The 25,874-nt window shown below is 36.2% G+C and overlaps 1 protein-coding gene and 1 long non-coding RNA gene across 2 annotated transcripts in view; one reads left to right on the forward strand and one right to left on the reverse strand.

Annotated features, from left to right (window-relative positions):
- The window catches only part of LOC129239323 (uncharacterized), a 55,637-nt gene extending 41,620 nt beyond the window's left edge, over nt 1-14,017 (reverse strand). Inside the window, exon 1 of the long non-coding RNA XR_008581832.1 lies at nt 13,172-14,017. This is a non-coding gene — a long non-coding RNA (uncharacterized LOC129239323). The remainder of the gene's footprint in view (nt 1-13,171) is intronic.
- The window catches only part of LOC129239322 (lachesin), a 118,804-nt gene extending 104,207 nt beyond the window's left edge, over nt 1-14,597 (forward strand). Inside the window, exons 7-9 of the mRNA XM_054874758.1 lie at nt 10,505-10,624; nt 13,223-13,393; nt 13,828-14,597. Coding sequence (XP_054730733.1) covers nt 10,505-10,624; nt 13,223-13,393; nt 13,828-14,597 — 1,061 coding nt within the window. The remainder of the gene's footprint in view (nt 1-10,504; nt 10,625-13,222; nt 13,394-13,827) is intronic.
- Nucleotides 14,598-25,874: the final 11,277 nt, after the last annotated feature.

The following is a 25,874-nucleotide window of genomic DNA, read 5'->3' on the forward strand; positions in this document are numbered from 1 at the left end:
AAAATTATCACTATCAAGTCGGGAACAGCGAGCAATCATAAGAAAATCTACTAACTCGATGCGCACCAAACAACAGTTTGGCATGCATTACAGAGGAGCAATCATTTAAAATTACCAAAAATGAGAAAACCCCCCCATCTTTTGCCACGGCACAAGCTGGCGCGTCTTCAGTTTGCAGAAAAACACCTAGACACGAACTAGGACAGAGTAACATGTTGGAAATATTTTCAATGTTGCCCAATTTTGTATTATTTTTTAAAAGCGCAACTCCGGTGGAGGGTCTCTTTTAGTTTGGGGTGCATTTATACTGTGGGCAAAAAGTAAGGTGAATTTATTTGTCAAACTTCGCGGGATTAAAATTTCGCTCTAGTTATTTCTTTAATGTGTTGGCAGCACTGTTAATAACATCTGGACCAACTTTCAAGTGAATGTCATTATCAGTAATATATTTACGCTTGTGTTTACCAAACGACCAAGAGTGCATTTTTTCGATTTTTACAATGTCTGATTTGATTGAGCAGAGAAGTGCCATCAAATTTTGTTTGCGGAATGAAATTTCGGCTGCGGAAACGTTTAGCATATTGCAGAAGGCATTTGGTCATTCGACCATGTCGCAGAAAAATGTTTAGTGGTACAAAGACTTCAAAGAGGGTCGAGCACGTATTCATGACTTGGAGCGCTCCGGACGACCATCGACGTCAACAGATGACCAACACGTCAATAAAGTGAAGGAGTTAGTGCTCAAAAATCGTCGGTTGACTGTTAAAGACCTTACTGTTATGATCGGACTATCAGAAGGATCTGTGAAAACCATTTTGAAAAACTATTTGGGCCTACGAAAAGTCAAATCTCGTTTGGTACCGAAAACTCTCGATTTCTTGGAAAAAAGTCGTCGCGTTGATGTGTGAGAAAAAATTCTTTCAGACTATCAGGACAAGTTCAAATGCATCATTACGGGAGATGGTCGTCTAAAAAGACCAGAATTATGGGCCAACAACTCTTGGTTTTTGCATCACGATAATGCACCGTCTCACACTGCACTCGTTCTTCGTGACCATTTCTCCAAAAATTCCACGCATATCGTTCCGCAGACACCGTATTCGCCTGATTTGGCTCCGTGTGACTTCTGGCTATTCCCAAAACTCAAGAGACCACTCCGGGGAACGCGTTTCGAGTCGATTGAGGAGATAAAAGCTGAATCGAAGAAGGTGCTGATGGCTATACCGGAAATGGACTATTTGGAATGTTTCGGCGATTGGAAAAATCGTTGGCATAAGTGTATTTCATCGAGAGGGGATTATTTTGAAGGGGATGAAATTGATTTACAAGAATAAATAAAGATTTTTCATTTTACAACCAAATTCCCCTTACTTTTTGCCCACAGTAGTACATCGAAAACAACTTTTAATATACAGTTTATATCATCGCGAATGCATAGCGGGGACTACAAAAACATTTTGGAAAATAGTCTCCTTCCTTTTATTCAGGATAATCGGGAAGTGTTTTTCGTTTTTCAGCAAGGCAACGCCCAAATCTACGTAAGCAAGGAAGCAAGGCAGTATTTGACCGATGGTTCCATAGAAACTATGGACTGGCCGGCGTGCTTTCAGAATCTAAACACAATAGAAAACATTTGGTGTACATTAGCCAGAAGAGTTTACGCCAACAATCGCCAATTTGACAACAGCAACGAGCTTAGAGCGGCAATTCAGGCAGAATGGGCTTTTCTAGATGTGAATTTACCTAAAAAGTTAGCAGAATCGATGTAAAAAAGGTTACTTTGTGTCGCCAAAGCAAATGGTGCCTCCACAGAATACTAAAATATTCTAGACGATAGAAAAAAAAATCGAAAAAGTATACTTTTGTTAAACGATCACTTTAATTAAACAGTGTCGTGTCATTTTAAAACACCTGGAAATACTTTTTTGCTAAATATATAAATTCTAAGATAACTTTTGTTACTTTAGTCGGTGTGTAAAATTTTTATTTTCCTCTGAAATCTATAAATTAAAATACTTCGAAAAATTAGGGATATCTTATGATTATGAAAAAGGCGAAAGATTTATTCGACAACTGAAAAGAAGACAGACAGAGAAGCCAGAACAACAAATAGAAATAGCGACTAATAATAATAAACCCAGCGATTAGGTACCCTCACGCCAAACGACATGAAGTGCGTAGTTTGACCGACGAACGATCTATTTTTATTGCGGCGCAAGATCAAGAAAGATAGAATTTTGTTAAGCGCTGGGATCTAAAAGTGTTTAGCTAAAGGAAAAATGCGTATACAAATTTGGAAGTGTACGATTGTTAGTTCTTTTGTTGTGAGTAAAGCAAATCCGATGCACAAAAAGTTATGGAATGAAACTTGAAATCTTGGCATAAGTACAGAAATGGTTCATTAAGGTCGTAATTTGCTGTACGGGTTATAAAAAAAGAGGCTTTGATACCCAAGCGGGAGCTTCCTCCTAGAAGAATTGAGCTAGAAATCGAACCTGCGAGCAACTTAACTATTGTATAAATATTATTCCTAGATAGAAAAAGCTTTATCTAATAGCCGTAGCCCCTCGGCAAGCAATGGCAAACCATCGAGTATATTTCTGCTATGAAAGGCTCTTCATAAAACCATCTGCCATTGGGATGGGCTTAAAACTATAGGTTTCTCAATTTGTGAGACAACATTATTCCTAGCATGTTTTCTAAAAATACTAAGAGTAACGGGTCCCATCCAATATCTCTTAAAGTCAATAAGAAAACCATACCACAGTTTATCCACAAAGACGGCGATGAAAGCCAATGTATTCATCTGCTCATACAGGCAAGCAGCAAATCAAGACCAATACTGTAGATAAACTCGATGATTTTGCGTGCAATCATACAGATTCAGTGAGCTGGGTAAGCATAACAGAGTTTACTAATGTTGAGGCCAATAAAAAAATCTGGCATACTTGCATGAACTGTAACAGTTCAAAAAGTTCCTCAATACCTCAACAGAATTATATTCGGAGACTTAGATTTATGTCAAATGTGCTAAAATTTGACGGGACTGCGTCCCATAATAATAAAGGGTATTTCAAAAGTGACGCCTAGATGTCAGTAGTGAAAATTTTTCAAGTAGACAGGTATATACATTTACATGATGGAACAACGCGCTAAAATTATTGAAATTTATTATGAAAGTAGTCGATATTTATGTAAACAACATATCGCAAAATTCATGATTCTTTTATGCAAAGAATCCCCTGAAGACCCGAAAATTGAAAGGTTCTTGAACAAGTGTCAGGAAACTGATTATGACGAGGATAGATATGGACTGGGAGATCAAAAACTAGACATTCGGTTGAGAGAATTGATTCTGTAGCGCAAAGTGTTTCTGTCAATACCTCGACGTTTTCAAAAATAAGGATTTCATAAATCTCTGTGGGCATTCTCAAGGGGTACATTTAAATGATATCATTTTTAACTTATAATACAATTGTTAAAATTCATATTTTTACTGAAAATAGTGCAACCTGAAAGAATCTTAATTGTTGCATGTTTTATTTTAAAACAACTTCTAGGTGCGTCGTTTGAAAGATCCTTCATGTCAATGTTCAAACTTCGGACAGATAGGATACACATGTTTCAGCCAGACAGTCTTCAAGGACAACGGTGTGATGGAACTCGACTTAAGCGACCTTATTCACTTCATAAAACCGACGCTGCGCCTGGTTGAGCTTCAGAGGCTTGAGGAACCTTAACAAGAATAATTAGTTAGCGATAAAAAATCACGGAGATGTCTGTAACTGAATTGCTCCCAACTACTTAACAAAAAAATCATAGTTTATCTTATATGTACGTCAATAAGGTTCTCAATGCAATGAAAGCACTTCGTTTCTGCAATGCTCCAAAAACTAAAAAACATAACTTTCATGAACACCAAAAAAATGATAACTGAATAAAAGTCTGCGTTGAACGAGACCAGGCAACACCATTTTTCTGGGAACCAGTGACATGTTCATGGAGGAAAACAGAGAACTTTTTTATCTATTATAGATCCAGGGCCAATAAAGAAGGCATGAATTCCGCAAAGGTAAACAATTAGACTGGCATCAAGATTCACTCAGTAAGATTTTTACTGAACCATTTTATGATTTCCAGAGCAGTCTAGCGTCTTTCAGGCTGATTTAATTGTGACCCTGTCTAACCAGTCTATCTAGTCCACCTCTACACTCCTCTCACAATACATTCTTCGGAGGTAGCATCTGTACGTAGAAGATTCTTAAATAACCTACCTATGAAATGGCCCCAAAGAGTGTGGATTCTCCAGCAAATAGATAATCCTAGAACTACGCCGAGAAAGGAGTTAAAAAAAGGAATTGGCCTACAATCCGTAAAATCTTACAAAAGCGTGGGTAAACATCTCTCTTCATGCAAACTTTTGCTTAGGACGGCTTGCTTTCGTCGGGCCGCTAGGAAACTCACATATTGGGTGGCAAGGTAGTTCTGAAACGAATCAATGAAAAAAAAAGTACGTGTTATTGCTAAAAATTACTGCAGATGCTGCCACTTTGTGTAGATGTACAGAAACCGATTGACCTTCTCTTCAAATGGCTTTTGGCGCAGCTGAACAGATGAGACGGATGCGGAGAACGTTGAGCACCATCTCGGCCTCTGTCTCGCTTTGATGGAAACGCTATATCACTGCCTTAAAAAGCATTACTTTGAATGTCCATCTCTTGGACTCAGATGTGGATCGGAATTTTTAGAGTTTCAGTAACGAAACGGAGTGGTTTCACCATATCAGGAAGTCAAATGCGTCCAGAAGAGGAGATTTTGTAAAAGACCCTTCTGTTTGGCTCTGATTGGAAACAATTTTTTTTGTTTTTAAAACTCTCTCATAGTATACAAATAGAGGTTTACTATTTTCGGCATATGCGCGACTGCTATTAAAAGAAAATAAATTCTCAGATTTTTATTCCCATTATTTGATGTTCCCAGAGAGTTTCAAACCCGTTAACAGCATGTAAATACAAGCTTCTGCCTGTGCTGTACTTCAAAAGTTGTAGCTCTCTCACTACACTGAAGTTACACCCTTTCCAAGTAGTCCTTAATAAATGTGGAAAAGTCCTTACCTTGATTATACATATTTCTCAAATGGTTTAAATAAAAATCGAATTTAAACCATTACATATCTGAGCAACACCAAAGATATGGGCCTACTAAATGGCGATACTGACGTTGCTATAGAAGAAGTACGCATACGCTAAACTCCGACGATCGTCAGCTTTTTAGTATGCAGTACTCTTTCGAAGGCAATACCTCTCGTTTCAGTGAAGAAATCAATATAGTCGTAGCTCTTTGCCTGACTCCTATGATAAGTCTTCCTAACTTCCTAACTTAGACGGTTGAAGGGTCATTATATGCTGGAGTTATTTGTCACAAATTATGGATTTTTAGTTACCGATTTTTGGCCTCTCTAACTTAATTATTCCTTAATGCCAAAATTGATATCATTAAGAAGCGAAAAAAAATTAAAGACTCTAACGTAAGGGCCAAAGTTTTTATTTTTCTCTGTAAAAAATATAAACGTGCTATTTCGATTATGGCGAAATGACCTAAGGTTCTCACCATAAGTACCTACCTATGTAGGCATCTAAGTATTTGTGCAATATCAATGAGTTCACAACATCAATGAGTACACAAGGTATATAAATACTTGCAGTGATAATCTATGTGCACGTCCAATAGCTGAATAGCCTTTGCTGCTCCTTCCTTCTACATATGTGATTTTTCCTCAACTTTTAACTTCGTTTGAATATAGCCTCTTACCTCAAACTCCTCACTCTAAGCTGCAACACTTCACTGCACTCCCTCTACGTGTTTCAATATAAACATTCAACTGTACACACATCTCAGTCACCATTCTTCATTGGAATAATAACAAAATGTCACTCGCTTCGGTTGCTCTGTGGTTTCTACTTCACTTCAGCATTTTACAACCAAATATTTTCCAAATTGTATTGACTTCAATGCCTTCGAACTGAACTCGAACTCGAAATCGAGTTGATGAACTGGTTTTTGATGTTGTTGCTGTTGCTGTTATTGTTGCTGGCATTCATTACTGTTTTGTCTTGTTATTATTATTTGTATCGTCGGTCCTTGCTGATCTGTGCTTTCATCTCAGAATCTTTGTTGCTGCAATTTCTAAAATATCCAGTAAAACCACAGTATTCAAACGTTGCCAAGAACCACAGTCAGTTGATTTAGACACACAAATCTATGAAAATGTGTGTGAATGTGTGATTTTGCTCCTACCACTGCTGGTTATTTGCATCCATGCGTATGTGTTTGCTAGTAGTATTAAATGTTGCCTCTGGTCAGTTTTTACTCGACTCTGAAGTCACGTAAACTTTTCGAAAGGTGTGGCACGAATTTCTATTGATTGTTGATTTACTTTCAAGTTACAAAAAATTAAAAAAAAAACAACAACATATGTGTACAGAAAAAATCAAAGGAATACGAAATCTCCAGTTTGAATTTGACTAATTTTAAAAAGAGTTCTTTATTAGTTTCGTAGTCATTAAATACAAACTTTGTATATTCTATAGTTGGTTGGAAAGTTTAGTAATCACAATTTTTTTCTAAAACTACGGTTTATCAATTTAATTGTTAAAACAAAAACCAAGGTGCAACGCTCTTAACCAAATTCTCCAAAAATTTTATTAAGTTTTACCGAAATCAATAATGAGTTGAAATTTTGGAAAAACTATAAAAATTAAACTACGCGAGAAAATACCCTGCCATCCGATTCACGCTGTGATCGTCCTGAAGATTTATTAGGCCCACTTCTCTTTAAGATACTTTATTCAGATACAGTGCCTTATAAACTCTAAAAGCGAACTAGGTTATAGTGAATTAATTCGAGCTATCTTCGCTCTCGCTGAACTAAGCTATTTCCGTATCCTTCTCGAGAAGCGTTATATTCCACAACCAGGCAGGCAGGTGGCATGTTGAAAAAATGGATTCGCAGTCTGCAATGCCCCTTGAGAATTTATTATTTAAGAGATTTGTGAAGTATCGTGCGGTACCAGTACAAACTTTGGCTGGTGTTGTCCCATTACTCACTGTATGTACTGTAAATTTGTATACCCTCTTTTCCTCTTTCCACCATGAATGGCTGAAATGGTGGAGTTTCATAGTTCTCGTTAATACCTTTCTGTCCAGATTGTGATCGCTAGCCATTCGAGGGTATTTTTTAATTTTTTTGGAAGGAGATTTAAATTAAAATGTCAGAAGCATCATCGGAGGCTTTGTCGCACCAGTGGTATATGGGGCACGCTCTACAATAACAATCCTCCAGCTTGTCTAAATTCCAATCCGGGACCGAAGGATATTTCATCAGAATGGAGCCGCGTTCATGTCTGTTGACGCAACATATACCTGTGTCCAGGGTCCTCTCCCGTGGCATATAGAGACTCTACGCCTTCGTGATACATCGGAAATTTTTCGATAGTATGAAATTTACACGCTATCGTCTTGTTATCTGTCTCATACTGTAGTGAGTGCTCATCTCAAGTGTCTGTTCGATTGTTTGTTTATCTAAAACAATTTGTCATCGGTGGTACGCTGCTGCTGCTGTCGCCATTGAGCTTTGCTTTCCCAATCAATTTGTTACAGTTTCGTCATGATTGCCCCCGCAAACGCTTCTACTGCGTCTCATTTGACGCTGTGCGAACACATGTCCTACACGAGTCCGATCTCTGTCAGCGGATGTTCTAAGATCCTCACGACCAAGGCCCGATCTCCGCTAAAGAGAATGTAGCGGAAGGCCACATGCTCTGCTGTATACAAGCTGGAAGTGATGTAGATATTGCAGAAAACAGCCGTGACCGGTAATAAGTTGGGTGAGGTAATAGTCAGTGTCGCCAAGTCTTCGATTCACCCATTTCTCCAGGTTCGGAATAAGTAGACTCTTCCCATATTCTTTACCACTCGATTATAGATCGTGCTCTTTCCGTTGCCTTTTCTGCTGCCGTCGGTTTTGCCATTAAAGGATATAATCTTTCTAAACACTCCAGTGCTTATGCGGATTTTATCTCAAAAATGTGTATAGTCTGAAGAACAGCTTGACTGTCACCTGAAAAGGAGTTGTGAAAGTTCATTTCTGCACACAGTCTATTGGACTTCAAGCATACTTCCGCTTGGAAAATGTTCGCAGACGTCGAAGATCTCAGCATGCATGTATGATTTTTCACATCTTCAATTTGTTTGTGTACCAAAGGCTGGAGTTGCCCCATTTAATTTAATGTTCTGCTCGATTCTGATTATTTTCTTAAATTTACTATCTTTTTAATATCATATCTAGGGAGTTGGCAAAAGAGAAGCTGCAATACTCCATATTCCTCGATAATATCACTTTTCATAACCAAAATATTGAGCAGGGTTAATTTGGTTGTTATTTTTATTTATTTTATTTTTATTTTATAAAGGTTTACATAACAATAAAATTATTATACAAACTGAAAGTAGTGCAGCGCTAGCATCTAAGGCTTTCGGCTGGCAGGTTGATTATGGCTCGATTAGATCCGACGAAGTAGATCAGTATCTTTGAGATAGTTATATAATATACATAGATACGTTGTTGTTGTTATTAATATTATTATGAGAAGATTTAGCACTGCGACCTGAAAGATCTGTTGTGGATTCATAGATTTAGAGTAAAAGTATTTCTTTAACTACTAACTCTTCTATTATACCATTAGGGTAGATCTCAAGAACAAACCGGCCATCAGTGAATTACTACTGGTCAGACTCTTAATCTCTACACACTTTTCACTATTCGGTCAGTAACACTAAGATTTACCTATTTAGCATCTGTGATAACAAGCAATAGCCGTCTAAGTGGACTTAATGCATGAATTTTGTTACACGTGAGTATGTCTTATGGCCACATATTGGAAAACCCAGTAGTAAATTGAAGTGGGAAGAGTTTTTGTTCGGGAAAAGAGAAGAGGCGCAAAGTGCATATAGTTGGAGAAAGTTCGGCGGCATCAAACGTTTCCAATGATGTGACGCGATCCTAGAATAATTAGAATGACAACCCGGTTACCACAGTCCAGAGCATACTGAATGATGTCAGCAGTGAAATCGATGAAGAAGGTGAGGACTCCGAACTCACAGTCATAGACGACGATGTTAGGTATATAAGCGGCCTATACCGAAGCAAAAATAGTAATATTTAGCTATAGAAAAAACTAACCCACAGCCTCTGACTGATTGCCTGTTTTGATATGCAGTAGAATAAGGTCTGATTAACTGTTCGGTCTGTCCACTGAAATGTAAGAGTGCTCTATTAAATCCACGAGATAGCAGCAAGAACCTTCATTATTTCTTACAAATTTTTATTAAGCATATTGTGTAAAAGGCGTTCAGCTTTTTATCAGGACAGTATCATTATAAGTTGAAATATGTTCTTCTTCTTCTTAATTCGAGCGATAACCGCTTACGCGATTTTGGCCGAGTTTAACAAAGCGCGCCAGTCGTCTCTTTCTCGTGCTAACCGGCGCCAAGTCCTTCTCCACCTGTTCTTTCCACTGGAGAGGAGGAATGCATATTGGTTGTCATTTACAAAAAGTTATTTAAAAATAGAATTGGATGAATAATTTTGCGCCACCTTGTAAAATCAATCTGAAATACAATACTTTCCGTTTTCTTTAATTATTATACTCAAAACTGGTCTTTATCCTCTATCCTCTTCAAGGTTATGGAAAAAATTATTAACACTTTTTAGATCCTAATATTTTAAATGGACAACAATACGTTGTAAAAAAACGAAGAAAAACCATCATTTTGTACATAATCACATCATCAGTTCCTTTAAAAAAGAGTTGCCTTAAAAAATTATATTGGGGCAACATTATTGTTAAATCTTTAAAACTGTCAAACATCTCTTTTGTATTATAAAAGAATTGTTAATGGAAACTAATAAAAAAAGCTTCTCCATTATATTATGGCTAATAGTAGAACTGATTTGCCTATTTGCACTCATGGCATTTACTGCTCGTTTTTTTGTGTTTTAATTTTAAAGCTCACGTTTCAGTTGCGCCACATTTTCAAAATGGTTAATGCTACTCTCTATAATTCATATAAAATATATGTACATACATACTCGTATATATCATATATGTATATATATGTATATGTAATTACTTACTAACCCATCATTCTCTGAGCACACACATACATGCACAAATTTATATTAGCGCTCCCATGAACTTCGTGGCAAACTCCCAACTCTTTTGAGTAACGAACTTTAAAAATTACCATAAAATTACCCTACTCAAGCGCTCCTTAATTGACCTAGCAACATATGTTGTTAGCAAAAACAACACCACCAATACACATATATTGGCATAAAAATACACAAACCATACAGCGTAGGTAATTTTCCTACCCACTCGCCTGCCGCACAGACTAACACTTTGTTGGCATTCTTTTTGATTTATGGTCTTTGTCTTTGCAGTTCATCCTGTCATTCAAGTACCGAATCAATTAGTTGGAGCACCGCTTGGCACTGATGTGCAGATCGAGTGTCACGTCGAGGCCTCACCAAAATCAATTAACTACTGGATTAAGGACACTGGTAAGTTACGAGTAGTGAGAGTGTTCTATGTGAATATGCTTGTAGTGTGATCGACTGGATATGATATAGTGTGCGTGGAGTGGTGTGATGTTGTGTGGTGTGGTGTGTTATGCCGCTGCTGCTGCTGCTGGCAGCGTTGGTAATGGTAAGTCATTATTTTTGCATTTTATAGACATTTCGTACATGTGCCGTCATTACACAAGTGAGCGCATACATTTGTATGTATACAAGTGTTTTATATGCATGTACATCTACGAATTAGAACTGACCGAATTAAACAGTAAATGACTACAAAGTCGACCAGTAAAGGTCAAATACCCAACTGAGAAGGAGAGAGGAAGTGCCTGAATTCTTAGGCAGTTTACTGAGCAATTAGGTATACGATGAATCGGTCTTAGATTATACAGAAAAGTTACTATTGGGAGTGCATGTGTATGCCTGAGAGAGCGCAGAATTATGCATAAGTGCATATAATGAGTTAGTATTGCGAGCAATTAAAATTTGTTTATTCCAAAGTATAGGTCGTTATATTTAAAGGCAAATTGTTGTCAAAATTCTTTGAATTCAAATTTTGCGTGGTACAAAAAGTTTGGTGACATATTTGAAAAAATAAAATAGAGCAGTTTTATTCTCTCTTTATACCAGTTCAGTCAATGATCTTTTAAAATTTTTCGGATTATTTTATTTATGTATTATTTTATAAATACGGAACTTCCGTGCTAAAAGCTGGTTAAGCGGGTTATGCAGTTTGCAGAGCTCTTTCTTTTCAACTTTACTGCATTCAGGTTACTCTTAACTACACTTGTGCTTTCATATTTAATTAATTTTATTTCTTTACAATATTACCTAATATATCGCATGCTAAATTTTTCGTTAGTTTTTTATAAAAATATAGTTTACTGTATAACAAAAAATCTTATAAATCAAAGTTCTTAACTTTGTACAAAATTCACTATAATTTAAGAATTTTCAAAATATTATCAATAAAATTTTAAATTTTTAAACCTTAATTTTTAGAAAACTTCTGGGTTTTATATCCTAATAACTTTTAGTACAATAAAGTGAAACTTTGATATCGTGAAAAATCGCGTTGATTTAAAAAAAAAATTGTTTCGCATTGGATGTTGAGCATTTTTATTCATATGAAGCGCACGGCTTTTATATGGAAGAAAAGGATCAACAACATGTTTACTGTCCCTCGACATAGGCCGCTTCAGTTTAATTACGTACTTAAAATACATTTTTTTGGCTATTTGGTTAGCCTACCCTCGACACCCAGAAAAGAGTTACCTTTCTGTCCAATAGATATTTTTCAAACACTAATGATTTCAGTGTGTCAAATTTAAGATATTAGGGTATCTCTTCGGGTAAACTTCGAAAATACTATTAAAGAGCTAGCGTGTCTTTTAGCCAAGTGATGATTTTATTTAAGAAACTACCAACAAGACGCAGTATCGATTCGAAACAATACCTGTTTAGTACCTGGCATATTTTAAACAATAAAAAAAAATCGAAAAAATCAATGAAAATAATGAGAACTTGAGCCAGAAATAATGACGGTCATGCCAAGAACGAATTATAATGAATAACTTTATTTAATTATTAAGTTTGCTGTATTTTTTTTTACAATTGGCGCGTATACCCTTTTTTGGGTGTTTGGCCGAGCTCCTCCTCCTATTTGTGGTGTGCGTCTTGATGTTGTTCCACGACTGGAGGGACCTACAGTTTCAAGCCGACTCCGAACGGCAGATATTTTTTATGAGGAGCTTTTTCATGGCAAAAATACACTCGGAGGTTTGCCATTGCCTGCCGTTGTTGTATTAGTCAAGTATTTTAAAAACTGTTTCCGTCTTACGAAATTTGAGTATTATTCCTTCTTGGATAGCTAGAATATCCTGCTAGTTTTCATTATAATTCGCAGAATAGTTTGCATACGCAATCGGTTTTTTAATGCACCGATATAGGAAACAAAAAAACAGACAAAAAACGTAAATTGAAAATTTTTATCAAGCAGACATTTTTAACTCACAGACCTAATTTTTATTAACTAGCACTAACTTTAACTAAAAACAAAAAAAAGATTGGACCTTGAACTAACATTTAAAAAAAGGGGGCATGCAAGCTAAAGTTCATATTTTTTATAATAACCTTCAAAATCGAATATTTCGAAAACCGTTAAGTTTCGGACATCATGCCATCATGCCGTACAACCGAATTAATTAAAAATGACTAAATAATAATATCCTTAAGTATTTCGGTGCCTTTCCCGGCAACCCCATATATGTACTTGCATTGCTAATTTGAGCCTCTTGCCGCTCTGAATCAAGCAATCTATGTATTATCTTTAAACACCTAAACCTAATAATCCCACTTTTGCGGTTGCAGTACTCGTGAAGCTTTATTACAATTGTGTTCGTATGAATCTGACTAAGCAGAAGAAAATGAAGTGGCAAGCAAAATCCCACGTTTGCATCAAACAGGCTCTTTAACTTTATACGACTTTTAATAAACATACGACTTTTAGTAAACATATGTACACTACTATACATATAAATAAATGTGCATACGCATGCATTCATTTGTATCTTTCATCAACAGGTGAAATGATTGTGTCCTCATCAAAATATCATGTACAGGAATCCTCAAAATCCATGTATGAGACGAAGATGACAATGATTGTGCGTAAATTCCAAAAAGACGATGTCGGCTCGTATCGCTGCATAGCGAAGAATTCACTTGGTGAGGTAGATAGTAGCATAAGACTTTATGGTGAGTTTAAAATACACTATTCCGCCATCAAATTACGCTTTTTATTGGCTGCAGGGCATTTACTTATGTGTATTTTTTTTTTTTTTTTATTTGCTCTTTTTTATTTTTTTATTTTTATATAATATATATTTTAAGTAACTTCTCCTGATACTTTTGACTTTATTTCAATTATGTTGGTAATGTTCTGCCCACGTTGATGGCCGTAAAATGAAGCGCGAGAGTTAGGGCCAACCTTGATTAACATTCGCGCGAATTTACTCACCCTTGTTGTTTTTGTGTTTTGTTTTCTTTTTGCGCTTTACTTTCTTCACTTTTTACTTTTACTTCATCTGCTGTTATAGAGTTTCTTTACACTTATATTCGCTTACAGTTTGTTATTTTATATATTTCGTTTCATGGCTCTACGCTCAATCTTACGCGCACTCGCCACACAGAAATTCCCGGTCCGAATCGTAAAAATCCTGCAGGCAAACATGCCGGTGGTGGCAACAACGATGCCGACACCAATGACGTGTTAAAAATGAAGCAAGTCAAAGTCACATATCAGCCAGACGATGAGGACCTATACGGCTCGGCGGAGGATTTCGATGACAGCGAATTACCGTTGCCGCCGTTAACGCCCAACATCTATTACACGAATGGTCAGAAGCTGCCGACACATCGACCGGCCACGTCCGGCGCTGGTGCTGGCATTGGCGGCGGCAGTGGCGGTACTCTTGCCACAGCAAATGGTGGTGGTGATGGTGGTGGTAGTACATCTGATGGTCGCCATCACCATCATAACTCAGCTGGCGTAGGCGGTGGTAGTGGTGGTGTTGGTGGCGGAGTCGGTGGTTTGAGCAATCTCGATTTCGGCAACTTAGGCGCCACAAGCGGCAGCATCAGCATTGGTGGAGGTTTCGCGGCAGTAGCTTTTGCTGGTATGACGCGCAAGGCACCGTTTTATGGTAGCGTTGGTGGCATATTTGGTGGCAAAACGGAAGTGCGCAATGCAATGGACGACAATAACGAGTTGACATCGGCTGCCGGTGGCACACGACAACAACGACGACGCATTGCGTCACTGTGGCAGCACGGTTGGTGGTGGTGGTGGCAACAGCAACTGGACAGCAGTCATTACCGATGGCGCGGGCAGTGGCAGCAAGCGCTGCTCGTATTGCTCATTCCCACTTTAATCACTTCATTCTGTTGGAATTTATTATAATACGCGGTTGTCATTAAATGCCAATGCATTGGCCCAGCACGGCGCGCCACAACAGCGAACGCAGCAACCCGCATCAACATTTGCCGTAAAAAGAATGTGTGCCACGCGGGGAACGTGTTGCAAGTGCGTCAGTGCGCGGCGGACGTTGTCAATGTGTCGAATGTTTGGAATTCGGATGTGTTGTCCCCTGTTGCAGTTGCGAGTTGAATTTTGCGTTGCATTGTGTTGCGTTGAAAATGAATTTAGGCAGGTTTGTATGAAAATATTTAACCTTTAATAACAAAAATTACAAAACAAAAAACGGTAAACAAATGAAATGAAGGCATGACAGACAGATAAATATTTATAAAATAAAGCTCAATGAGAGTTAGTTTAGCTAAAATGTAACAAAGCAAAAAAAGAATGTTAGCCTAATTGAAGCTTAAAATTTGTAAAAGGGAAATCAGCAAAAAACCGATTTTTCACTCTCTGTAGAATACAAGGAAAAATTAATATTGAAAAGCGCGAAAAATGTTATGTTGTTAACCAAGTTACCTAGTAATTGAAGTTGGTGAAAGTTAAATGTTACACAAGCGCAAAAAAACTAACTTTACATACGTTTTTGTACATACTAATTCATACATAGTACCTACCTTTAAGAATATGTATATGTATATCCTTCGATCAAAGATGGAGTGTGGAAATTAATCCTCATAGGCATAATTAAGCTTAGTGGATGAGGACAACAATCATTTAATGATTAAGATATTCTGAAGTTATACAAAATATTTGTATTTGTAAATAAAAATATTAAAAATATATGATTAGGTTTCACCATTTGTATAATTACACATTTTCTCAGTAGATGTATGCGCATATGGTGTAAAACACCTCAAGTGTACCCGCCTCAAAACTTCATCTCCGCGATTTTTATGAAATTTATGGAAGATGCTCCACTGCACAGTAGCATAAATGGTGCTAAAGGGGGGAAGGGAAATATTAGTGGTTGCCGAGATATATGTATTTAGGTGCTAAAACATTTTTTTGCAAGTATTTTTGCATTCCGACCAGTTTTTGGTCTCCCAGTCCTTTTTCTATCCTCGATAGAACCGGTTTCTTGAAATTTGTTCATGAGCCTTAGAATTATCGACCGCCAAAAAAAACACGAAAATTGATGTACGTTGTTAGAGATCGGCTATTTTCTTAGCATGTAATTGATTTGGGGAATAAGTTCGTAGCGTTTTTACCGAAAACGTTTATTTAAACAAAACACTATCCATAGGTTATATCAATAAGTTAATCAATTATATATTCGCCGTTGGTATTTACAGCCTCTTCCCACTTCTCGACCAATTTGTTAATGCCGTTCCATTACAAATCGCCTGATCTGCTGTCACCAACTTCTGAGCCAGGTTTTGAGGATTTCTTTGTTATCGATGGTAACGCCCTTCATATGGTTTGACAGGGAGCGAAAAAGATGGTAATCGGTTGGTGCAAGGTCCGTAGACTACGGCGGATGCTGAAGGGCCTCCCATTCGAGCTCTTGGAGTACGGCATTGACGACTTGTGCTACATGGGGCCTGGCATTGTCGTGAAGGAGTATGGTTTGACCCTGTCGATCAAGCCTTTTCAGTCGAATAGCCTCATTCACGCGGTGTAGCTGGGCAATGTTGACCGTGGCATTGTTTTCGAGCATTTTGCAGTGCACCATGCCCTCTCAGTCCCACTAAACACACATCATAATCTTCATTGGATGAAGATCCGGCTTGACTCTTGACCTAGCGTAGGTCCTGGGGCCTTCCACTTCTTTCTTTGCTTCATATTGATGTATGGGCACCATTTCTCATCTCCCGTGACCATTCGGCCCAAAAAGCGTTGTTTATGGCCGCGTGTTGCTCGATGGCGGGCGAGATGCTGAAAAGCAATTAGAAGGCGGCTTTCTCTGTTTTTTTCGTTGAGCTCGTGAGGCACCCAGGCTCCCAATTTATTGGTAAATCTCATTAAATGAAGGTGATTGAGAATCGTTTTATAATCGCAGTTTATTTTTTCTGCGATATCGCGACTGGTTTGGCAACCGGTCTGCTTCAAAAGTAATTTGAGACCTTCTTTATCAAATTCAGAAGGCCTTCCGCTGCGGGACATGTCATCGACGTTAAAGTTGCCATTTTTGAATTTTGCAAACCATTTCCGTGCTGTACACTAGCCTGTGACACCTTCTCCATACACGTTGCAAATGTCTAGGGCTGTTTCGGCAGCTTTTTGACTTCGATAAAAAGTAAAGAAAAGCAGGTGTCGAAAATGTTGATTTTTGCCTCCTGGGTATTCCTCAAAACTATATTAATAAAAAATTAAATAACTCAAAAATACAATTAACATTGTTTTGTAGAACAGAAAGAGTTCTATAGAATGAATATTTACCCATTGCCAAATAGCAAACAAATCTTTGTTAAATTAAATTAAAATATAAAACTTATTCCCTAACACAATATGCAAAATTTCGTGCCTACTTGACAGTTGTCAAAGATGATATAAAAAAGGTACTGTCTGGAAATTATTCACTACTGACATCTAGGTAACTTCTCCTAACGGACACCTCTATTAGATGATTTTCCCTCGGGCGAATATTTTTTCCTATAAAAAATCGTAGGTATCGGACAAATTAGCCTCTCATGAGCGGACAACTCTGACTGACGGCTAGCGTCCGTCCAAGATAGGTTTCACCGTAAATGCTTTTTATAGTACTATCTACCCGTACTTTTCGATAAAGAAATATGTAAAAAACAAATTTTAAATTTTTCCATTTAACTTTTTTTTTAATTTTTTTTAAATTTCGGCGATGAAGTATTTAGACGAGTACATCTGACTGACCCATAAAGCGATTCCATCTCAAATGATTCAAGTAAATTGGACATTGTCGTAATTTTTTCTGAAAATCTGTTTATTTGTAGGCTGAAGAATAATAAAAAGCATCTAAACTGAAAAAATTTGGAAAAAAAGTAAATAAATTCAATTTTCGCAATATTGAGGATTTTTTTATAGAGTTTCTTAAAGTAAAAAATATTCTGTTCTTTTTAACGTTAGAAAAAAACTTTTTTTAGGATTAAATATGATTATCTACTTTTTAAAACCCATTTTTGATTTTTTATTTTTGTTTAAAATTTTTGAGACAAACATATTTTTTTTTTGTTTTTAGTATATTTGATTTTGATAAGGTGCATCAGATTTTTTTATTTTTATTTTTTATTAACAGCTCAGTATTACAAGTAAGTTTCATAGTTGCATTCTCATAACTTTTTGAGTTATTCTCAAATATGTACAGCATACCAGAGAAAAATCAGCGCAAAATGCCGCTCTAGCGAAGCGCTGGCCCACGTGCTCGTATGTAAGTGCATATTTCGTAAGTCTACAAATCCATCGAAGCGTTGCTGCGTTCATTAGTAAGCAGCTACACGGCAATTAGTAGCACATTTCTTGGCGCGCTGCCCAATATTAATAGAATACAGAAAAGTATTTTTCGGTAAATTTATATACAATTATTCACAATCGATTAAAGAGAAGAAGATTCACAACTGATTGAGATTCTCAATGGGAAAAATGATCAATTTGCTTATAAAATATTTTAACTGATTTTAAGAACCGAAAACTGGATACTTGTAGTTTGTTTTGCACGGCAAATAAAACGATTGCATGTCGGCATGGCATTGTCTTTAAATTATTGTAAATATTGTTTTTTTTCCTAATACTATAATAGAATAATTAACACTGCCCTGCAAATTTCAATTTTTCTGATGCGAATAAGATGGGACCTAGTGATCCCGAAGAGAATTTTCGCGCTAAGCACGAATCCGAGCTCAAAAATTTTCCATCACGTCAGGTTTTCGAGAAAAAGGGGGTTGAAACACCTAAAAATAGCGTATTTGGCCATTTTTCAAAAATTGTGGAGCAGAACCCTGACGTGCTACGATCTTCGTTATTGTCAGTAATTGAAGGTTGAACTTTGCTCTTTGAAATAAGCCCAAACCCAAATTGGATCCGCCATTTTGAATTTTGGAAATCTGACTTTAGATTTGTAATCAGCGGCATCAAAAACTCCCTAGTAACAAGTTTCAAGCAAATCGGATAAATTTTTAACATTTTCGTCCGCCATTTTGAATTTTGGGAATCTGACTACAGGTTTGTAATCAGCGACACTAAATACCTTAGGAACACTGCACTTTTCATTATATCTTATCTTGGGTGTAGATAAATTCCTATGTTCATTTTTTTCCCTACCCCCGTAGACATAAGTACACCCCCTACTCTAAGGGTGCATGCGAACAATTTGGGTTTGGGCTTATTTCAAAGAGCACCGGGCTTATTTTTCGGCCACCGTAGCCGAATGGATTAGTGCATGATTACCATTCGGGAGTGCGTAGGTTCGAATGTCCTGCCAAATGAGGTGAATATGAGAAATAGTGCAATGAAATAATTTGCGTTTTTGTCCGAAACTCACTCACAAGATCTTGAATTGAACTTGCTGAACACTTTGTCAAAATATGATGCACAGTCATCAGAGGAACCCAACCAATTCGATTTTAATGATTTTCATAGACAACTTCTTCTTATTTATAATGAAATCTCGTACGTTTTTATTATTTTCTGGACTAGTTTCACTATGTGAGCGACCTAGCATTTCTTCGTCATAAACCAACTCTCTCTCTATAGCCGATTGAACACGTTTGCGTCTCTCGGTCCTGACCTAAACCCAATCGAAAATGTATGGGCAATACTTTCTCAATCGGTTTTCAAAAATGGAAGACAGTTTAATAGCGTTAAAGCCTTAGAAGTGCGATTAAAGTGGAGTCGTCAAAAATTGATCAAAATATCAAAAAAATCTTAATCAAATCGAAGCCTTGAAGTCGTCTAGTTATAATCAAGCGAGGATCCAACACAAATTACTAAGCTCCAAATTATAATATTATATTACCATAAAAATTATACTTGTTTATTTTAAATATAATAACACTTTGAAATAATATATTACTTTTTTCATTCTGTACATTAATAATTAATTCAATTAAGGGAACCCCTAGAGGGTGGTCTACAAGTTTTAAAAAGTCGACATTTTATTTTTTCGATGTTTCGAAATCATAGTATCTTAAGAATACACAGTGAAATTTTCATGCGGAAATTCCCAATAATATACAATAGCTTCTACGGCCCATTAACTAGGTAAAGAGCGGTCCGCGCGCTCCTGTAAACAAATTAATTTATCTCGAAATGACTTTTTCTGGCCTGATCTTGTTAAAAAAAAACTATTCAACCGAATCGTTTGGAATTTTAACATTACATTAACCCGTACTAGAATCATATTATTATTTCAATTATTTCGTTTTTTTTTATTAAAAAACTGAAAACCCCGATTTTTTAGAGTGTCAAATTCAAAAGTGCGCCATTTTGTCAATTTTTTTTTATTCTAGTACACAGAGACATAGCTACAGTCATACTGATTAATACTTTTTTTGATTTTTATGTTTCAGATAAATAGAAAAGCTAAAATGGAAAACACCGTCCAGGTGCAATTTTTCGGGAGGGCCATTTTTAAAATTATTAAAATTAAAAAAAAATTGTTTTTTTTTCATTTTTGTATGTAAAAAAAGTTAAATAAAAAGCTTAAAAAATTGAATATCGTTTTTCATTTTTTGTTTTCTTGTTTTTTTTTTTTTTTTTTTGAAAAAACAAATTCTTGAAAATTCACTAAATTTTCGAGCTCCAGACCACCGAAACCCATAATAATTAATTCAAGTTTCGTGAAATGTGTGTTTATATCTGGACATTTTTAAAACATTCATCATAAAAAGTCCAAGTATTAAAAACATAAATTGTTAACCCTAAACTGTTAATAAAAATATTATAAATTTAGTTGGTCTTATAATTTTTTCGTATGGGTATACATATATACATTGTTCCACAAATGGAGGCGGCACAGTTTTTCGCCGCCTCTGAAAGGCAAATGAGGAGCTTTTTATCGCAGAAATATTGTTTGTCGGATAGCGACCGCTCTTAGAAAAAAACTTTTCTATCATTTCTATCATTTCGAAATGTATTTTTTCAGTCCTTATAAAACTTCAAGGCCCTCCCACAAAAAAATACTGGCATACAATTTTTCGTATGTTTTTATTTTTAAAGAAACTTTTGCATAGATCTGCACAAGCCCTTGCTACACGTTTAAGGCATAGTTTTGGTGAGGAATAATAGAACTCCTTATCAGAAAACGTCCATAAATTTTTTTAGAGATACTCAAAATGATAGCGCCCCTTTTCGCATAAAATTGAATACTTATCTCATATATGTAGATAGACATGTGGGTGAAAACTTATTACAAAATTATCTATTAAAAATACGGCTCACTGACAGTTTCAGGGAACAACCATGGATATTAAGTTGATACGAGCACTCATTTACTAAAATGAAGCTGTCAATATTTCAACAATACGTAAATATCAACTTATTGAATGACAACTTGAAGCAGTTGAAAGGTCGAAAGTGTCCGAAAATTCTGAATAAAACAAAAGTAGCTGCTGTTGAAGTGTCAGTTCCGGTAATGCATTCATATTTACGCATTGTTATGAAGTGTATTTTTGTAGGTATTTTGTAAAGAGATGAAAGGTTACAATTTCCTATCTATTGCTAGGAAACTGTCAGTGAAAACACTACAAATGAAATCGAGTGACAGACAGAGCGGAAATTTATTTATTTTTTTTTATTTTTTATTTCATTGGCCCTCGATTAGATTGGGTGAGAAATATTTTTGATTTTGTGCTGTGTTTTTGTTTTCTCCTCTTTTTGTTTGAAAGTCATTTGTAGCAGTTCTTTTAATTTATTTGCAATTTTTGTTAAGAAAATAGATGTTTCGGGTTGAACTTTGATTAATATTCAGCTTTTGTTTGATTGAGTTTTTGGCGTTTGTGTGCGAAGTGAAATGGGTTAATGAGGTTATTTGGCTATTATTTACGCTTCAGCATAGATTTTTTTCCATTTGCTGAATTCATGCTCACCTTTATCCACAGAGAGTTGGAGAGTGTCAGTGAAAAAGGGTTGCGCTAATGAATGATTTTCCTTTCTTTCTAACTTGTTATCAATTATTTGCTGAGATCGATTCTTTTTTTTTTTTTTTTTGTTAATTTGCATTCACACGTTTCTTGGTTTGGTTATTTTTTATTTCTGTTTCTTGTTTGAGAATCACTTGAAAATTGTTATATTCTTACTTTCGAGTTTTTTCCCCCTGAATATCGCTTTTAATTAAAAACTAAAGTTAAATTATCTTCCGCCACAACCATTTTATATAACAACTTTTCCTGTTTTGAAAAAAAAAAATTCACCAGTAACTTTTAAGTTTTTAAATTACTTCGACATTTGTTGCCACACCCCACTAACGTAACTTGTCTTCGCGTTTCTTTCAAAGTTTAGGTTACTAAATGGCAAGTATGTAAGCGCAGCTGTCAAAAATACGACGAAATGTCAAAAAATTTATAATTTATGCAAATTAAATGTGGCGCACTAATACAATAATGCAAGCACACATGCATACATATGCTGATATGTGGCTTAACTCTCAAATAAGTATGTGTATATGCATTGCATGTAGATATGTATGTGTTTATGTGTATGTAAATATGAAGTGAACACACTTGTCATTCAACTTGACATTTCAATGCGCAACAACTTACACGCACACTTACACACCACAGCACTTAAACCGAATGCTATAAAGGGTGCGCCAATGGCTGGTATCTTATTAAAGCAACTGTTTTTTAACAGCAACAGCTATTTCACGCTCAAAAAAGTGGCAGCTAGCCACTGGCATATTTTCGAGGTACTCGAGGTATTTAAAATTTATATCCAAAGTGAGTCAAATTGTGAATTTATTTCTATTTATTGAAATGAAAATTTTGAAACGTGCCCATTTTCAGCCCTGTAGCTTTATTTGCAAACTAAATTTCCGCTTCTGCGAATGGCAGAACCCATACGCGCCATTTTCACGGCTGAGAGAATATGAAAAGCTGCTCATGCCCGTTAATCCGTCTATTGAATTCTTAGTGAATTTCACAAAATCAGTTTTAATGCAATTTGACAGACTCGTTAAGTTTTTTGTTTTTTTGTTAGAAATACAACATTTTTCTATTATTATCTGCTACTCCCTTTTAATCAAGAATGAGCTGATAGATACCAGGTTTGCTCGTTAGGTATGGAGAAAAAAAATTTTTTGAGGGGAACTTTGGATTCTACGTCAATCGTTTTGTGTTTCACAAAATTTAGCTTTAGCTTAGCAGACCGTTATTCGGCTCTGAGCGAATTAGACAGATATGCCGACGTCATTCGTTTTGTGTTTCACTAAGCTAAAGCTAAATTTTGTGAAACACAATACGTTAACCAAACTTAACTTTTCATTTTTGTTTACAAAAGCTCGATATTTTTACAAGTTTCTGTGTCAATACTCCCTCATAGTTCGTCTAAGCTGACGTCGTGGTAAAACTACTTTCAGAAATTTTACATCAGTCTGCGTTATCTGATATCTACTTTTATCGCTCTATTTCTCTTGATGGATTTTAAAGTCATTCTTTCTTCTGTAAAAGTTATCCTGGAAAAATTTCATATGCACGTGAAGCTGTAGAATTTATATAGTAGTTAATGTTGTATACTCAGTTTTTCATTTCCTCATCTCATCATTTCAAAAAGGCTGGACTAAATAAAAAAAAAATTAATTTGGACTCACTCTATGTTCTTTATATGGGTATCACACGATGCTTTAAATTTGTTTTTATTCTTCGCTAGCACAATAAAATAGTCCTTTGAAAAATTTATTGCTCAATATTCATAAAATTTTGTAACGGATTATTTTGAAAAAAATGTTTTTTTTTTTTTCAAATATGTTAAAGCTATATATGTATATACTAACTTAAGCATATATGGACTAATTAATACCTCAACTTCTGTCTTCCTTCAATTTAATGAAAACGTTAAAAAAATAATTGGACTTTCCTCCTATGAAATAAAGTAAACCCAATGGATACCTATATCTTCTCCCCTTCGAGACTGTAAAAACTCTTGAAAAAATTGTATTGATGGAAATAGAAAAGCTTGACTATACAGAGCTACCGTATGAAGTATATATTAGGTGTTTTTTTTTAGCTGCATGAGAACTATCCGTATCGATAACTATGGTTTGACAGGCGAGAATGGCAAACTGTGTTGGCATTTCTATCCATAAAGGTTTAGCAAGTCGTCATGAATAGCTTAACGCCACAATAACGCTTCCAAATTGTGGAAATTCACTTAAAAAAATAAATAAATAATTCGTTCGAAATGAGGAAGAAGCTGCCGTAAAGGTGAATAACGAGCGCTATCGAGCCATGTCGGCTAATTTTTGTGTTTCCCAAAATTAATCAGCTAGGCATCGACGATATTTGGTTCTAAGGAACTTAACAATCGATTTATTGCATTATTTTCCATTGACATCATGCAGCCGGATTTCGGATTTTTTGGACAAAATAGTCATAAATTAGGCTGATCGAAAGAGCCATGTAACACGTAGCCGCGACGGACATATGCCGGATAGGTTAGGCTAGGTTGAAGAGGTTGTCCACTGTGTGGCACACTCAGGCTCATGGCCCATTGTTATGCCGCGTGGGAAACTAGCCTTTATCCCTCCTGAAAGCAATGTGTGCTATTCAAAAATTTCGCAAGATCTTTAATTTCGACAGAGCCGAGGTCTTCTAACTCGTTGAAGAAATGTCCGCCCAAAATGGCGAGTCTACGTCTGGATAGAGTAGGACAGTGATACAGACGGTGCAGAAACCATGTGTTTGCACACTCATAATCTGGGCCGTAATAACCGAAGTGAGTGTGTTAAGACTGTGCTTATCTCTTCTTAGTAGAAGCTCCGTGCGTTTAGTATTGAGAGTCGGCCACAGCTGTCGGGCGATTTTGCAAGTGGCTTCATTACGCAATCTTTTATTCGCTACTCTTACAATTTCCTCGAGGATACGTAGTTTACATGTTTTCAAGGGTATACTTATATCAATGCCTATATATTCATCAGTCAATTTGGTACCCATTTTCGCTAGTTCATCGGCTCTGCAGTTCCCCTCAATGTCACAATGGCCAGGAACACATGTTATCATTAGGTGAAATGACTCAGCCATCTCGTTAAGAGATGCGCGGCGTTTCGAGGCTATGCCGGATGTCATACTCTAAAAATAAATGTCATAAATCATCTATCAGATTGTAATAAAAAGAAATTCATTTCAACATTATTTCTGTTTTTTCATATCATTTTAAGTTGTCAAGCGCTTAAAAAACACCCAATAGTTGTACGTGCATGTGAAATTTTTCCTATATAACAAAAAAGTTCACTTTTGCCGCATGGGGTTAGCAGCTGTCTTGCCCATATTAATTGGCTACTATTAACCCAGTTAAATCTTTTCTTTTCTTTTGAGGAATGTCTTTAAAGGTCACTGTTATGCGGATAATGCAGAAATGTTCTAATTAGAATTAGAATTACCGCACTAGCCAGTTTTGAGAGAACATCCAGAAACCTTCTTCTATAACCGTGCCAATGTTTGATTGAAAAATTGGCTACTGCTCAATCAGAAAATTTACTAGCAGAAATCATTGAAAAATATCAAAATGAAAAACAGTGAACGTTGCTGCTTTTCTAATACATTTGGCTTAAAACAAACCAGCCAGTGGCCCGCCCTTTACCATACACGCAACCTTCCTTGCATAAACGAAAGTTCTTCAAATACGCACACCACTTAGTTATTGTGGCAGTCGCTCAAGTTGCGCATTTTTCATACAACATGACAACATGTTGAAGGATACTCTAAGTAAGACATGCTGCTACTACTGCTACTACTGCTACTACTGAAGCGTGTGGCACAACAGGCAGCGCTGATAAAATGTTCTTGGTAGTTGTAGTAGTGTACGCACTTTGAAAAGGTTAAAAACTTAAAGATGCACTTCATCATGTTTTCCCTGCAACAGCAACAACAACAGCAACAAAACAAGCATAAAGAACACATCTGCAATAACAACAAGAACTGTGGGAACGCTATCAGCACAAGTGCAAGTAAACAAGCTGCAATCGCTTGCACACTCATACATACACAAATACACATGAAGCAAATTTCCACAATTGTATACATATATATACATACATACATCGTACACGTGCATATGTATTTGAACTCTGCTAACTCAATGATAAATACAATGAGCGCAGTCTGGTACCATGTAATGAGCGTTTTGGCTGGGAGG

Source organism: Anastrepha obliqua, chromosome 2, assembly GCF_027943255.1.
Source record: "Anastrepha obliqua isolate idAnaObli1 chromosome 2, idAnaObli1_1.0, whole genome shotgun sequence".
Classification (NCBI taxonomy): domain Eukaryota; kingdom Metazoa; phylum Arthropoda; class Insecta; order Diptera; family Tephritidae; genus Anastrepha; species Anastrepha obliqua.